Source organism: Eucalyptus grandis, chromosome 6 (genome assembly GCF_016545825.1).
Source record: "Eucalyptus grandis isolate ANBG69807.140 chromosome 6, ASM1654582v1, whole genome shotgun sequence".
Classification (NCBI taxonomy): Eukaryota; Viridiplantae; Streptophyta; class Magnoliopsida; order Myrtales; family Myrtaceae; genus Eucalyptus; species Eucalyptus grandis.
In genome coordinates this window covers 26,550,761-26,567,980 of record NC_052617.1, presented here as the reverse complement: position 1 = coordinate 26,567,980, position 17,220 = coordinate 26,550,761, and the positions used below count along the sequence as shown (strand labels likewise).

General features: G+C 38.9%; 2 protein-coding genes and 1 long non-coding RNA gene across 3 annotated transcripts; all 3 read left to right on the top strand.

Annotated features, from left to right (window-relative positions):
- Nucleotides 1-6,561: 6,561 nt before the first annotated feature.
- Nucleotides 6,562-8,291, top strand: LOC120294410. Its single transcript, XM_039314475.1, has 4 exons — nucleotides 6,562-6,573; nucleotides 6,767-6,895; nucleotides 7,008-7,510; nucleotides 8,201-8,291. Exons 1-4 carry the CDS (start codon nucleotides 6,562-6,564, stop codon nucleotides 8,289-8,291), a joined length of 735 nt encoding a protein of 244 aa, XP_039170409.1.
- A 757-nt stretch (nucleotides 8,292-9,048) lies between these two features.
- Nucleotides 9,049-10,498, top strand: LOC120294239. Its single transcript, XR_005551737.1, has 4 exons — nucleotides 9,049-9,190; nucleotides 9,314-9,439; nucleotides 10,116-10,333; nucleotides 10,427-10,498. It is a non-coding gene; the product is annotated as an uncharacterized LOC120294239 (long non-coding RNA).
- A 103-nt stretch (nucleotides 10,499-10,601) lies between these two features.
- Nucleotides 10,602-12,573, top strand: LOC120294409 (beta-adaptin-like protein C). The gene is made up of 4 exons (XM_039314474.1): nucleotides 10,602-10,810; nucleotides 10,906-10,969; nucleotides 11,100-11,279; nucleotides 12,461-12,573. Exons 1-3 carry the CDS (start codon nucleotides 10,602-10,604, stop codon nucleotides 11,265-11,267), a joined length of 441 nt encoding a protein of 146 aa, XP_039170408.1. The 3' UTR covers nucleotides 11,268-11,279; nucleotides 12,461-12,573.
- Nucleotides 12,574-17,220: the final 4,647 nt, after the last annotated feature.

The following is a 17,220-nucleotide window of genomic DNA, read 5'->3' as shown; positions in this document are numbered from 1 at the left end:
TCTTTTTCAAACTATTTCGAACAATGAATGGTTGTCATGCGCGCCCTTAGTCGGAGGCAAGAGAGGCACATTTAGAAGCTGTGATGGAGGTGTCTCAGGTATAGTATCTTCAGACTGATCTGTTATAGAGTGAGGTGTATAAAAAGATTGCCAATAAGGACTAGTTTCTTTGACTTCAGCCTTAAGCCACTGACCATAAACCATACTATCACGTCCTTCAAATTTTGTTGCGTCATAGGAGATTGCCTTGCAGTACATTGCATAATGACCCAACTTCCCGCAAGAGTAACAAAAATGTGAGAGGCTCTCATAGCGGAAATCAAGCCAGAGTAGTTTCCCATCAATACGAATCAACTTTCCTGTTCTTAAAGGGTCCTGCAGCTATAGTTCGACCCTTGCTCGACCAGCCCTAGAAGTGGTTCCCTCTTTAGTGTCGACTCGGACATCTATTACCCGACCAATGTCTTGCACAGCCTTTGTTATCATTTTGTCAGTAGTCCATTCCAATGGCAATCCGAAGATTTGTACCCAGAAGGCACATTTTGAAAAATCATAACAATGTAGGGGGTATTGGGCTGCCATGGCTTGAGGATAAAGAGGTGGCCCGAAAAAAGCCAAGGACCGCCATCCAGTACACGCTGTTTGTTAGTAGCAGAATGAAATTTTACTACATATAAGCCAACTTCTCGCTGTGAAATGTCAACTTGCTCAGTCCGCCAAGCTTTTTTAATGTACTCTGTAATGTGGGGAAGTTTATGGATGGGTTAGACAGAATTCTTCCCACTAAAGTTAAGCTACATTCTACCAATTTTTCAGGAGGTGGTTCATCATCCCAAACATTGATTTTCTTCTCGCAGTAAGTCTACCCAATCTGGAGCAAAGGGCAGCCAGTCGCATGGAGTCGCTGTGCTCTTTCGATTCCATCCCACGGTAAGAAGATCAAAACAAGAACTATCGGTAGGCTAGCTGAAAATTGAGTAAGAAGCGATAAGAGGCAACCGATGCAATACATCTAATGTAGGGGTGAGCGTGGTTCCCGGTTCTAAAGGGATCGGTTCCAGCTTCCTGGTTCCGGTTAGGGCTAAAAAAACCCCAAAATAAAAATTCACTCTCACTTCTTCCACACGACACTTTTAGCTTTCACTCACAGTTCTCTCTTCACCTGTCCGTTCTCCACCTCTGCTCGACGCCACCGCTGCTCGCCCTCGACACCACCGCTGGTCGCCCTCGACGCCACCGCCGCTAATCTCTGCTTGAGGGTCGAGGCCACCTCCGCTCGCCCTCGACGACACTACGGCTGACCTCTGGCTGGCCGTTTGCCCTCGACGGCACCGTCGCTCGCCCTCGACGCCACCGCTCGCTGATCCCTGCTCGAGGCCACCTCCTCTCGCCCTCGACGGCACCGCCGTTGACCTCTGGCTCACCGCTTGCCCTCGACGGCACCGTCGCTTGCCCTCGACGGCACCGCCGCTGACCTCTGGCTTGCCGCTTGCCCTCGACGCCACCGTCGCTCGCCGACCTTTGCTCAACGCCACCATCACTCGCCAACCTATGCTTGACGCCACCGCCGCTCGCCCTTGACGCCACCGATGACCTCTACTCGGCGAGCCACTTCTTGATTGACATGGGATCATTCTGCATGCATGTTATTGTGGGCCCTCATGCACTTTTTTTCAATTAATTTTTTTTTTCTGAGCAGCGTCTTTTGTTCTTTTTTGTCCCGTTTCACTGGTCGATGTCCCCCCCTTTCTTCCTCTCTTCTATTGTGTCTCTATTGTTCGTAAATGTTGTTCAGAAGGCTTGAATGGTTGAATTGAGGTAGCAGCATTCAATTGAATATCACAGTGGGCAATCTAACTACTTGAAAAGCACAGGGAGATGATTGCTATGGTCTATAGGAATGAGAGGGTAACCCAAAAATTTTAAGGATCGATAGATTTGGAATTTAGAACTCACAACAATAATCTTGCTGTTATTGTCCTTTTGCTGTCCTTGTGGTGATAATCTTTCAGGTGTATTGTCGAGGGTAGGATGTTTTGTATTTCTTACTTATCAGAAAAAAGAAACACATTCTTGGAATGTTTCTACTGAAATAGTGGATATTCTCTCCAGGAGGCATTTCTTTTGTAAATGTGATTAATGTGATGTACGGTGATGGAGAAGTATAATGGGGGAACTTGTGGTATGTTTTTTTTAGAGTGGTGGTAGTCTGGCAGATTGACATAAATGGTCGTGGTTGATTGCGATTATTGGTTCACAGTGCATGTTAGCTGTGGTTTGGAATGGATAGCAACTAATGTACAAGACAAAGATTGTGCAATTGGATGAACTTGACCGTGATTCATTTGAAAAGAGTGATTGGCATGAGAGTAGCATTTTATGTTCACCGTTGCTTGGTGGCATTAAATATTTGGTGGCAAGATGTGATGAAGTATGTGTTGGTGATTGAGGTAGATAGGTTCATCTGCAAGACAAGTTTCTCTTTGGAATTTCTGGTTATACATTGAACATTTTCTCTTAAGGATTTCTCCCTTTGGCTAGAGAAACAAAGAGTTTGGTTGCACTCCTCAGTTTACTTATTCACTTTTTTTAATGTGTTATGCTGTACTTGGTGGCAAAGGTCGAGCGGAGGTTTGCAAATGAAGGCAACTTTGATCTTGTTATATATTAATAGTGAAATCCTAAAAAAAGTTTCGAGTCTGAAACTAGATCAAACTTTTGGGTGAGTAACCAGCCTAAAACAGCTTAAGAAAAGCTTTAATGATGCAGAAATTGCTCAATAGCTTCGTTCTCACCATATGTGTTGCTTGGCTGTCGTATTGTATTTCAATGATGATAACTATTTTCACCTATCAAGTGTCATTCTTGCTAGAAATAAGTGGTTTTGGGTTCTGCATATTGTTTAAAAAAAAAAAATACACACACACACTAGAAATATGAATAATGGCTTTCTTTCACTTGGTTAAATGAATTTTCGTTGATGTTCTCATGCTGCCTCTTTATCTTCTAGTAATGATGGAGTCTTGGGCTAAACTTTTTATAATGGAGACAATCAAAAGGTTCATCAGGTAGAAACATCATTGCTTCTAAAATATGTTTTCTTAATACTTTTTTTTTAATCTTTTATGCATGTAATAGATTTATATAAATGAAATAGCATGATTGTTCGTTTAGTTTTGTTCAATAGACATACCATCTCTTTTGGTTTTTTCCGCACCTCTCTCTTCCTAAGCATAACGGGTGAACTTTCTTGCGGTGGCAGCTCGCCCAAATTGTTTTTTCTTCTTTTGACAAAAGGAATTCTGCTTGTAGTATACTCATTATGCATATGTACTTAAGTAAGTGCTGATCATCACTTTGTTATAGGAGTTCACATCTATTATTTTCTGTGAAACTTTGTCAGGTATCCAGATCTATAGGAGATGCGTACTTGAAGAAGCCCGAGTTCTCTCTTGATCCTTCTTTTCCACGGGTTCACCTTGCTGAGCCCCTTCGTAAGCCTGTGCTTACACCCGAACCGAATTTCAACATTAGTCCCAGAGCTGTCAGTCGGGGGCTTTCTCGACACTATCTGACCATCAAATTTCAACATCACATGTAGATTTTAATGAGACAGCTTTGCAATCTTTCTGGTTTAAAGGTAGGTGATGAAATGAACAGACTGAAATTGGTCTACTTTCCCATGGTTCGTGCTGTATTATGTTTCTATACAGCATCGGTATGCTGTATTTTAACATAATAGACTTAGCTTATGTATAAAAGTACTATATTATGTTTCTATACAGCATTGGTATGCTGTATTTTAACATAATAGACTTAGCTTATGTATAAAAGTACTATATTATGTTTCTATACAGCATTGGTATGTTGTATTTCAACATAATAGACTTAGCTTATGTATAAAAGTGTTGTATTATATTTCTATACAGCATTGGTATGCTGTATTATACTGTGTTAACATTATTATCAACTAAATTAATTATATTCTGTTATTGTTGTGTAGTGCGAAGTTAATGTATTAAGATAACACATCAATGGAGGTGGAGGGACATGAGGAGATGACTCCGATCACGGAATTGGAGTTTTCTGGCCATGAAAATGAAGAAGAGGCACCCCCTATCATGAGTGCCACGAGTAAGGTATCTGGTTCTCATCTTCCTCAGGATAAGAAATATACATCCGAATGCTGGAATCATTATACAAGAATCAATGATAAGGATGTAAAACCAAATCAAGTAAAGTGCATTCATTGTGAGACCATGCTTAAGTATCGTGATGCTAACAGTATTTCTGCGATGAGGAAGCACTTGACCACATGCAGGAGGTTTCCCCATAATGTAGATAAGAGACAGAAATTCTTTGCACCACGTAATGTAGACATGGCTAGCGAGTCAGGAGGTGATTCTAATATTGGTAGTATCTTATTGGCATGATCGTTTAATCAAGAACGTTGTAGGTGAATGCTTGCTCAGTTCATCATCATTGATGAGCAACCTTTTTCCTTGGTTGAGCGTGTTGGATTTCGTGAATTTGTCAGTGAGTTACAACCTCTCTTCAAACATATATCACGTTTCACAATGGCAAAAGATTGCATGAAGTTGTATTTAGATGAAAGAACTTCTTTGAAGAATTATTTTCGACAGATTAATTCTAGGATCGCACTCACGATTGATACATAGAGTTCCATTCAAAATCTAAATTATTTGTGTCTCACTGCACATTTTATTGATGAAAATTGGAAGTTGCATAAAAGAATCATCAACTTTGTGGTGATGCATAGTCACAGGGGTAGGGAGATTGGGAAAATAGTGAAGAAATGCATTCAAGAGTGGGGAATTGAAAAAAGGTGTCCACAATCACTGTGGATAACGCTAGCTCGAATGATGTTGCAATTAACTATTTGAGGGATAAATTTTCCAAATAAAAGTCGTTGATATTGGATGGTAGTGTTTTGCACATGAGGTACACAGCTCATATATTGAATTTGATTGTGAGAGATGGCTTGACTACGGTATGTGACTCTATTGTACGTATCCGGAATGTGGTTAGGTATGTAAAGAGTTCTCCCATGAGAGCCAATGCATTTCAGTCTTGCATTAAGAGTGAAAAGATCACTTATAAAGGTTCGGTAGTTCTTGACGTTGCCACTAGATGGAATTCCGCTTATCTCATGTTAGACACCGCCATAAAGTTCAGAAAAGCTTTCCAAAGAATGGAAGATGACAATTTATCTTTTGCAAGTGAGTTGAATCATTAAACTCCTAGTGATGATGATTGGAAAAATGCTATTATTCTTTCAGATTTTCTAAAAGTATTCTATGATGCCACCAATCGGATGTTTGGGAGTTCATATGTTACTTCAAATGATTATTTTGAAGGAATAGCTCTTTTGTATAGATAAAAAAATGCGGTCAATGCTTCGGATCCTAGGCTTCAAGATATGGGTGTGAAAATAAAAGAAAACTTTGATAAATATTATGGAAGCTTGGATAAAGTGAATATGATAGTGTTGATTGCGGTTGTGTTAGATCCAAGAGCCAAGTTGAATTATGTGACTTTCTTGTATGGACAAATTTATGATGATGAATTGAAAGTTAAAGAGATGCATTACAAGGTGAAGGATCTATTGGGGCGTTTATATGAATTTTATGAGCAATATTCTCTTATTTCAAGTGATCGAAATTTTGGTGGCCATAATTCGGGTGCAAGTAGTAGTGCTTCCAATGTCGATTCGGGTGGTAGTGAAGGAATAAAGAAGTATGACGCCCAAGCTTGGAAAAAAATGTTTTTATACTCGAATGAACAAGGGTGTGTTGACAACAAGTCCGAGCTTAATCAGTATCTTCAAGAAAAAAATGAAAAAGGATCTTGATCTTGACCTTTTGATGTGGTGGAAGACTAATGGCTCAAAATATAAGATCATTTCTTTGATGGCTCGAGATATTTTGTCAATTCCCGTAACTACCGTTGCTTTTGAGTCAACTTTTAGTACATCGGGTCGTGTGCTTGATGGCTTTCGAAGTTCTTTAATTCCCAAAGTAGTGGAAGCTTTGATTTGCACTCAAGATTGGTTGAGAGCCGTTCGTGTACCGATTAATGTTGAGGAGTGCATCGAGAATGCAGAAAAATTTGAGTTGGGTAAGTGACATTGTTTATATCTTTATATATTGTAATTCTTTTTATATATCTATAAGTGAATAATTTATTTAATCTCCTCTTCTTCTTCTTCTTCTTCTTCTTCTTCTGCTTCTTCTTCTTCTTCTTCTTCTTTTTTTATAGATATGGATGGTCTTAATGCGGAGATTATCGCCGGTAAATAGAGTTTATCACTAGGAGGATGCCTTGCATTGAAAAATAAAGCATAGCTTTTATTTCAGCTTTCAAGAGATAGTATGAACCAAATATAACTGTGTTGTATATCTTTTTTATGTTTCAGGAGCAGTAGGTCTTATGCGGGCCAAGTGAAGGTGCTGGTGTGGAATTAGATTTCTTGTCCTATTTACAGAATTACTTTTTTATCGGATGAAATCACCTTGGGATTGTATTATTATGAAGGCAAGTATGGACCATACTGTATGGTTACTTAAGATTGTTTGATCACGTCCCCTTTTACATGACAAAAGTGTATAAATGTTGAAGTGCTGCAGTATACTTACATGAGTGTTAAGTGTAGCCTATCATCTCATATAGCATTGCCATTTTGTAATATTCTTTTACTGAGCTCTACTTATTGATTGGGTTGTTAACCAAGATACTCTTTTGGCAGATTGAGAAAGGTGACGCTGGAGCAGATATCATGGCACTTTTTTCTTATTGTGCTGATAGATGTCGAGATGTGACTGCCGGTTTCTGTTGTAAATTTTCTGTATATATAAATGACATAGCTACTGAAAAGGTATCTACTTGACATAGCTTTTCTCGTCCAGCAGTTGCCCTTGCTTCATTGTATTCACCATTGCTTTCAGAAGTTTCCTGCCTTGCTAATGGATATTCATTTTAAATGGCAGGTTTCAATGCCTATTAGTTTGATTTTGAAGCTTTATGCTCTTGGTCTGTATATACTTGATGGCAAGGTTAAACCAAAAGACGGTGGTTCGAGAACTTCCGAAGATGAGGAAGATGGCTCTACAATGTCAATACTCTTGGGCAATGGGCACAGACTCAACTCTTTACCATCTTTATTCAGTTTATTGAGAAGTTACTTCCACATCGAGTCCAAAAGAATTTATTCATCATCCAATGATCTATCCGAGGATTCTTTTAGCCTTACATGTTCAAGGATAGATCTTGACTCTGGCACTTCTATATCCTCTAAGGAGAGAGGCGATGAGACTTATTTTGTGTCTTACTTAAGTGCATTGAAATTTTTGTGTCAGCTGCTTGCTGAATTGATAAACTCAGAAAGGAAACACATAATTGCTGGAAGTGATGTTGATTCTGCTTCTCCCCAGTTCTGTGCCATGCAGGATGCTTGCAATCATTTCTTGGATGTTTTTGTTTTCTTTAAAAGGTATGTAAATCTTGCTTATATCATTTGAAACATGGGTGTTGAATTCCTTGGTGATTATTCTAGCCTTAGCTTCTTGGTTTCTTCTAAGCTAATGGTGTCACAAAATCGTAGATTGTTAAGTTTCTAAAGAATCAGTAGTACCATATATGAGTTTTGGCTATGGGTGCGTTTAGGAGTGGCATTTGGAAGCCACTTTGAACCCCCAAAACTCCTTTGGCTAATTTGTGGATGTTTGGTAAAAATTTTCAAACCCCATTTGGGGAATGCCAAGCCTTCGGCATGCTGAGAGCTAAGCTTAAATAAAAAAATTTCTTCCCAAATTGTCCTCGTTGATTTTTCGTTTTTCCCTTTTTACCCCGACTGTTCATCTTCTTCTTCTTTCTTCTTCGTGAGCGGTTGTCAACGAAGGGCACACAGCCGCCGGTGACCGTCGCGCCCGCCACATCGACCCACCACGCCATGACCTCCACCGCGGCTGCGCGACCCTTCGGCGAGGGTCGCGTGACCTCGCCGAGAGGTTGCCGCAGAGGTCGCGACTTTCAGGCGACCTCCGCGGAGGTCGCAAATCTGGTCGCCGGGTAGCGACCTTCGTTGCGACAGATGGGTCGCCGACCGCGACCTTCAGCGACCTTCGCGAAGGTCGCGACGCAGATTTGGTAGTGACCAGATCTGCATTGCTGGCCGTGCCAGTGCAACCTCCGCGGAGGTTGCGAGCTTCGCGCCGCGACTAGATGGGTCGCCGACCGCGACCTTCGCGGAGGTCGCGACGCAGATCTGGTAGCGACCAGATCTGCGTCGCCGCCATGCCGCAGCAACCTCCGCTAAGGTCGCGACCTTCGCGTGACCTATTTGGTCGCAGATCCGGTCGCGACCACGCCGGTTGCGACCTTCGCGCGCGATCGATGGGTCACCGATGACCTCCGTGGTGCGATGGGTCACGCAATGGCACGGCGAGGGTCGCTGCGACCCGCCGGATTGCTCCGCCCTTGGCCGACGGTGACCGGTGAAGCCCTTTGGCCGGCGGAACCGGCGAAGCCTTGGCCGGCCAACATTCCTTTTTTTTCTTTTTTTTTTTTTAATAATAAAAGTCTTTTTTAAATTTAATTTACCCAAACACTATTTTGCACAAAGATATTTCACAATAGACTTTCACAAATAAATTTACCAAACACACTTTGCATTTTGAAAAACACCTTTAACTCAAAGGCCTTTACATTTTCTCAAGGACTTTTCCCAAAAGTCTTCCCAAACGCACCCTATGAAGATAGCATTTACAGCACAAGTTGAACTTTTCTCTGCAGGACTTATGGAGTCATGGATCCATTTTTATCTTCTCTGGTTTTTTTCTTTCATTGTGTCATGACGGGTTACTTGTTGACAAGAACTCGTCCACTAAAGCCAGTTGTTTGATGCACCTTTCGCTTTTATGCTATAGTGGATTTGTAGTAGGTCAGATAACTGTGGAAGATGATTTATGATCTTCATCTTTGTTTTGTTAGTATTGTCTTTCAAGTCTAGTACATCATACTTTCATAAAAGGGGCCTTTGACAGTTGAGGCTTTTTTGTGCAGTAGCAAATATGGGAAGGACATGGATAGATATGAAGAATACAGTAAAGCAGTACCAGCAATATTGGTGGCTGCTTTCACTCTCTCTTTTGTGACGAAGCTCAACTTGCAGGTTATGCCTTTCCCATGTAATGCTGCCATTCCATTTTCTTTGTGACTCATGATGCTTCTTGGTCCAACATATTGGCATTATACATGTGGCAATGGGATTGACACGTTTTCTTTTTCTTATAAGGAGAATATGCACTTGATAGATTATGTCATTGCAAGCGAATGGGTTCAACCTCAGTGGCTGAAATTTTTGTTTGCCTCGCTTTATAACCTCAGCATCCTCTTTTATAGGAATAAGCAAGTAGAAGAGGTCAGTGGAAAAATGTCTTTGAAAAATTGATAGCTGAAAATGACAATTTACTTGCTTTGCCCATAACATGTTGAAATGTGATTGAGCGACAAACATGTAATTTCTCTATGACGCTGGGATTGGCTTTACTCATCATGATGATTTTACCCCATGACTTCATAATTACTCATTCTCTTTCCATAAGAGTCATGTATGCGATTCTGACTTGTCTGGAAGTTTTTGTTTTCTTTTTAATCTTGAGTTGAGGAACGTTTATATTAGGAACCATCTTAAAGGCAATAAGTGCCCTTAAAGTTGCTTATAAGTAGAAATATATTATGTGAGAGGAGCCAAGATGTCTGTGTTTAACGACAAGGACATCAATTTTTGAGGCAGACATATTAACAAAGCATCCTATTGTTTAATCAACGCTTGAACTTTGTTGAGCATAATGCACTGATTAGCTGCAAAGAAGCTAATTGTGAATGAAACTAAGGGCAATGTTGTTATGATAAGTAACAAGCTAACAAGTTCATCAGTTATGCCTATGTTCTTTTGTTTAATGATCACTTCTATAAACTTTGTATGGTTGCTTTCTTGCAACTTACAGTGCTGTGTCTCTGAATGATTTGTCAATAATCTATCCACATCCATTATATTACAAGGTATCTAAAAGACGTGATTTTTCTGAATGCAGGAGCAAGGATTTGTAAGGAATGGACATGCTGATAAATGGGAAAGGGTTCACCAAATTCGAGATAAGTTTGAATATGATAGAGAGAGAATCTGTGCAAAAAGATGGCTCCTCCTCTTGTTACGTTACTCTCTGCAGAACCAGAGATACATTATGTTGCCTTAAGAAATATCAACCTCATTGTCCAAAGGCGGCCTACTATTCTCGCCCATGAAATTAAGGTTGGTCCGTTTAGTCTTGCCAACTCTAAGTGACCCATATTGGGTGCACTATGAGTAAGAAAGGCATGCTTATTGATCTCTCGTCATTGCCAGGTGTTTTTCTGCAAGTACAGTGACCCAATTTATGTGAAGATGGAGTAGTTAGAAATCATGATAAAGCTTGCTTCGGATAGAAATATTGACCAGGCATGGAAACTGAAGAGCATTTAACCTGTTGAATTTGCTTGTTTACTCAAAATGGTTAATTTTATGCTGTCTTATTAACTAAATGCTGGAATTCAAGGAGTATGCTACAGAAGTAGATGTCGATTTTGTTAGAAAGGCAGTCCGTGCTATTGGTCGCTGTGCAATCAAGTTGGAGAGAGCAGCAGAGCGATGCATCAGTGTTTTGCTGGAGCTGATTAAGATTAAAGTCAATTATGTGGTTCATGAAGCCATTATAGTTATTAAAGACATATTCAGAAGATATCCTAACACGTTAGTCTCGATATTTGTAATTTTTTGAGTACGTGGACTGAAAAGCAGTTCCATTCATCTCTTAATTCTGTTTTCAACTTTTTTATGTTCTACAGCTATGAGTCCATTATTGCTACCCTATGTGAGAGCTTAGACACTCTCGATGAGCCAGAGGCCAAGGTACTCTTTAAAGTATCATTACTCTTTTAGTGTAACAACCATGTTATATGGACACTGTACATTTAAGCTTCCTTGATTCATTCTACTCAAACTTTAACCACCTTGTGCCTCTCCTTTTTTTACTTGGCAGGCATCAATGATTTGGATTATTGGCGAATATGTAGAAAGAATTGACAATGCTGATGAGCTGCTAGAGAGCTTTCTGGAGAGTTTCCCTGAAGAGCCTTCACAAGTCCAATCGCAATTATTGACAGCGACTGTCAAATTATTTTTGCAGAAGCCAATTGAAGGCCCGTAGCAAATGATCCAGGTTTGACCTCCTCCATATTTATATGTATCGACATATCTACTTATCGTCAGTTCATTTGTTTTGTTTGTCAAAGTTTGGATATGTTATTTGAGATGCTGCCTGTAGTTGTTCCTCATTCATTTTGAGCTCATCATTGCTGTTTGGTGACACCTTTTTAGCACTCCCCTAGCCTTGTAAGCTGAATCACGTTCATGAAATACGAGTCATGGACATAGTTGCTTTGGCGATATAACCCGGGAACAAAAAGAGTGATAGACGAAATAAGTAAAGCGAGTGTTAAGATCTGAACTCATATGCTCTGACACCATGTTAGGCATGGGGTTTATTCCCTTTTTTGAAGTTTGTGGGACTACCAGTTGCTTTTTGGGAAACTTCCTTGTTTGAATCTCTCCAATCTCGTCAACTTCCTCTCCATTCATAATCAGCTATCATAATTTAATGCCAAATCTATGTGTGATAAGAATTTCGAAGGCATTTAATTATCCAATTTATGCCTTCATATAGCAAATTAAGCTTTGAAGTAAGTTGGCAGGCCTGACAATTGTATGGCTGAATTATCCATATCTACTTTGTCATACTGAAGTTATCTATATCTGCTTTGTCACACATAAGTTCCTTATTTAGCATGTAGGAGGTTTGGCATATTCCTTGCATTGCAACCCAAAATGCAAACGAAAGCCCTTCTGTTGGTTGACTTTTCATTATTTACTTTCTAGAGAAATGAGAAACATCAAGGGAATGGGAAAAAGGAAGCCCTGCCATTGTCTCTTTTTGGTGATGAAGATTTAGGGAAAGAAGATACAATAGTTCAAGGCGACAGTTTCATCAAAGAACCTACACTTGATACAAGAGATAGAACTAAACTAACTTTAGGAACATCCATTACTGATCTCATATCAAGTCTGTACAGTGAATCCATGCTAAGTACTCCAGCAGCTGACATTAAGAAGCTGAGTGAGGGTGCACTGAATACCACCTGGACAAATTCGGAACCAGATTCAGCATTCAAAGAGGATGACTTTGATGAATGGGATTTTCAGGGTGCCTATACACAAAGAGGAGATGAACCTCAAAGCTTTGGTAATTAATTTGCTTCCTTGCTATTCTGCTGGCTTCTGGCTTCAGCATGCTCTGTAATCTATATTGTATCCCTATATTAGTGTTTTGTCGTCTTTTATCAGATTGGTTATCTCGAATGCTGCAAGCAACGAGGTTTTGCAAGCTGCTTTATCTGGGCATGCCCTCCTCTGAAAGGGGAAGATTAATTGTTTTATTGTCATCCTGAAAATCAGAAAACACCACATAGTCAAAAACTACAGAAATGGTTTGTCCCATTTACCTTTCTCCTTCTGCAGTTGTCTGTTCATCAATTTGTTCATGTACATGCCTTCTCAAAAGACCATGCCCATCTTTTTCCCATTGATTATTCTATTATTCTTTTTTTTTTTTTTTTTTGGATGCTTTTGCTCCCAAGGAACTATTTTTGGCAATTTATGGACATAGAATCTTTGGTTTGTCTCTTTCCTTCTTCATTATAGTTCAAATCTAAAAATGAAAAAAAAAAAAAAACCTGTTGGAACTTGGAATCGACCCTGGAACCTGTGACAGGGTAGGTTCCAGGTTTTTGGTTCTGACGGGTAGATTCCAGGTTCCAAAAAATGAGAAACCTGTACCCGAGGGTAGGTTCCAGGTTCCAGCCGGAACCTGTAATGAACCGGGAACCGCTCACCCCTAATCTAATGTGCTAGATTCTCCAACGCCCCACATGCAGAAGCTAAGACAGTCGATGCACTCAGAATTGTGAAGAACAGAGGAATTGAAGCTTATCGAGTGCAATCCGATAGAAGTGGGGACGGAAAAACATTGAAGATACTACTTGAAGTCAAGGCCCACCTTCAATTACGAAGATCACAAGCAGAATTGGATATGCAAATACAGTCGAAGCTAGTGCGTGAAGTCAAGGCCCATCGTCAATTCCGAAGAAGACAACAATCACTCGAACTAATGAGATTTGGTAATGACAGAAGACAACACCCATGGATAAGGAAAGACAGAATTCAGATAGAAAGAAGGATGGTGGTGATATAATTTAGGGTTAGGGTTTTAGTAACCATGGCTATCAAAGGGTAGGAAATTGTCTTCATTTCGAGAGGTGAGGGACTCTACAAAGCAAGAGATAAGAGCTATTGATTTGGGGGATTAACATATGGCAAATTGAATCTTGCTTTTGAAAAAGAAGAGAAGAGGCGAAGAAATAACAGGTAGATGCCCACTGCAAGTCTTTTGTCTCGTGTGAATTGCTCTTTGAGAAAGACTCGGTTGTGAACCCAAAGGAAGACCACTACTCAGGTTTCAATTCCCTCTGACCATCAAATGAAATGTGAATAATGTGTCTTGAAAGATCTTCTACTTAAGAAAGGGAAGAGCTATCGGATTGGCAGTTTGACATATGGCAAATCAAATCTTGCTTTGAAAAAGAAGAGAAGAGACTAAAAAGTAAAATAAAATGAACAGGTGGATGCCTACGGGATCGTTTCATCTCTTGTCATAAAAATTGGGATGATCTCTCGTGATAGTAGTCATCTTATATGTAATAATTTCACGATATTCATAAAGGAAAATGACACGAATAATTCTAGAACTTTTAGTCTAATGCACAATTACATCCTTCAACTAATTTTTTAATTTATTTAATATGATTCATGAACTTTTAGTCTAATATTCAATATTATTCCCAAATTTTTTGATAATTTCATGTAGTCTAAAGTTACATTTAAGTGCTGTCTCTTAGGCTGCGCATGATAAAATTTCTGTTTCTTGATTTCTCTATTTCTCTGTTCCCCGGAACAGGTTTGGAACAGAAATCCGTTTGGTAACACAATTTGATTTCTCTATTTCTGAAACAGATTTCTACTCCAGAAATTGATTTGGAGGAGAAATCAGAAGCTAGAAATTGTAGCTTCTCTGTTTCTGAAATAGAAACAGAAATTATTTCCTTTTCTCCATCCTTCATAAATAGAATTTTTGTTCTCAAATTGGCAAAAGAAGTTATCATACCACCTTCCTTTGATGTTGTCTCACAAGAGATTCTTATGGATCCTAAGCATAAACGTTACTTCAAGGTAGAATTCTCATATATTCCTTTACACCATCAATTTTATTTTGTTGATAATCTTGTATAATACTAGTCTTGATAAAATGACAGGGCTGTATAGGCGCTATTGATGACACCCACATTCATGCTTCTGTACCTGTGTCGAAGCAAATCCCATTTACAGGTAGGAAAGGCACCACCACTCAGAATGTGATGTGTGTTTGTTCATTTGATATGAAATTTACTTTTGTATATGCTGGTTGGGAAGGCTCTGCCAACGATTGTCGAGTGCTTGCAGCAGCACTGGAGACCCCTCACTTGGAATTTCCTCGGCCGCCACCAGGTATTTGTTTGTCCTTTAATGAGTAATTTTCTTTATGATTATATTTGTAGTTACAAATTATGACCAATGTATGAATACATTGTTATGGGCAAATACTATGTCATGGATTCTGGTTATGCAGCAACTCCGGGATTTTTAACTCCTTTTAAAGGTGACCGGTATCATTTAAATGAGTATAGGGGTAGAGCGAGACGGCCAACAACCGCAAGAGAATTGTTCAACTATAGGCATTCTTCTTTAAGGGATGTCATTGAAAGATCATTTGGGGCATTTAAGAATTGCTTTTTCATTTTGAGACACATCCCCTCATTTGTAATTCGAAAGTAAGCACATATCGTAATTGCATGTTGTGTCATCCATAATTACATCCGTGATCAAGACAAGATGGATAATAACTTTTCCCTATATAGAGATCCAATGTACTTGGCTGAACCTATGTAGGATGAGCTTGCAAATGTTCAGTTGACCAAGGAGGGAAACCAAATAAATACGCTTAGGAAAACCATTGCCAATAAAATGGCAAGGGATAATAATATGCCGGAAATTCCATGAAATTGTATTTTCAACTTTTGTAATGTATTAGTATTATTTCAACTATTATTTTGTATTTGAGGATTTCCTATGTTGTTATCTATCCAATTTTTATTCCTAGAAATAGAAACTTTATTCTGTTATCAAACGGATTTCTTAAAATAGAAATTTTGAGTTGTTATCAAACGAGTTTCTCGCTCGAAACTTGTCTGGGGAATAGAAATTGAGAAATCAATTCCTGGCCATAAATCAATTTCTATTCCAGAAATTTTATCATGCGTAGCCTTAACATTCCAAAAAGTATATGATTTTATTCTTTTGTTCCCCGAAAAAAAAAGAACATAATTCTATTTGTGAATATTTTGTTCTTGAGAACAAAAAAATTGTTTTTATTTTATTTTATTCCTGGGAATAGATTTAGAACAAAATCAAGAAGTAAAAAAAAGTTACTTCTTATTTCCAGAACAATTTTGGAATCAAGCCAATTGTTCTCTCTCTCTCTCTCTCTCTCTCTCTCTCTCTCTCTCTCTCTCTCTCTCTCTCTCTCTTCTTCTTTTTCTTCCTTTAATTAGTCACCGGCCAAGGCAAGGGTTGGTGATTGATCAGGTGAGGTTCCGTGATGGCCCTTGGTGAGGCTTGACCTCACCCAGCTGCCATGAGGTTGGGCTTTGCTTGTGGCCGAGCGAGGCCAACCTCACGGTGGTTGGGCGAGGTCAACCCTCGATGTGGTCTCGCCCAGCCATGGTGAGGCTACCCGACGCCGGCAACCTCGTTTGCCCGATCGACGGCCATCGCCGTGACCGGTGACCGGCTAAAAGAAGAAGAAGAAGAAAAGGAAAAACAAAAGACAAAGAGAAAAGTGTAATAAAATTATTAAAAAATTAAAAAGAAAATTGTTTAGACTAGAAATTTTGACTCTTGGGATTAAAAAATTTATATAGTTATCAAACGTCTTCAAATGCTCAGAAACTTGTTTAGGAAATAGAATTAGGAAAAACCATTTTTGATCAAAAATTATTCTCGAGATAGAATGGTTATCAAGAGTTCCCTTAACATACATCAATAGTTCATAAATTATGTTAAACAAATTAAAAATTTAGAGACGACATCATATGTTGGATCAAAATTCGGAGACCACATTGCACAAATTAAAGTTCATTGACCAAAGTTTAGAGACTATTTGTACTATTATCTTGTATTAATAACAATTAGACGCATGCGAGAATTGTCTACTGACAAGGTAATAACTTTTCAAAAGAACAGAGTATAAGTCCTGAAATCCTAGAAAAGTTATTTTGCCTATTTCTTAACGACTTTTAATGAGGGTTCGATAATAATACTTGTAGTAGCATGCGTTAAGCATCTAATTGTTATTGTAGATCCTATTCCAGTAAATGAGAACACTTATAAGAAAGATCTCGCATAAAGACGTGTCTGAATAGGCCCTTCACCTTTTTAACTTTTTGAATAATTTAAATTTTGCGATTTAAATGTTTTTATCTCCAAACGTCTCAAACTTTCACAAGTAATATGTCATCACCTAGATTCACATACAATTTGTTTCATATCTTTTAAAAAAGGATAATATTTAAAAACTGACGGAAATATTAAAAGCAGTATTTTTTACTTTTTACTTAATCCTAAACAAATAAGGCCTAAGTCAAAAAGAATGAAATAGCAATGAGCTTCGGTAGTGTTACATAAACTACGTTCCTCTTTGAACCTTTCAATTTCTAGGTAAACTTTAAAAACCTTAAGTGGAGTATAAAAAATACACTAAATGTTCTCAAAATAGTTGTTAATATCTGTTCAGAGGAAAACATGGGCCCGATAAAAAAAAAAAAAAAAAAAAATGGAATCCTCTCAATTATTTTGCACCATCAACCCATGAAAGTAGGTTTACATGATATGAATGTAAAACCCTTTGAGGAGAACACAATGCATCTCCGCATAAACGTGAACCCCCCTCATTA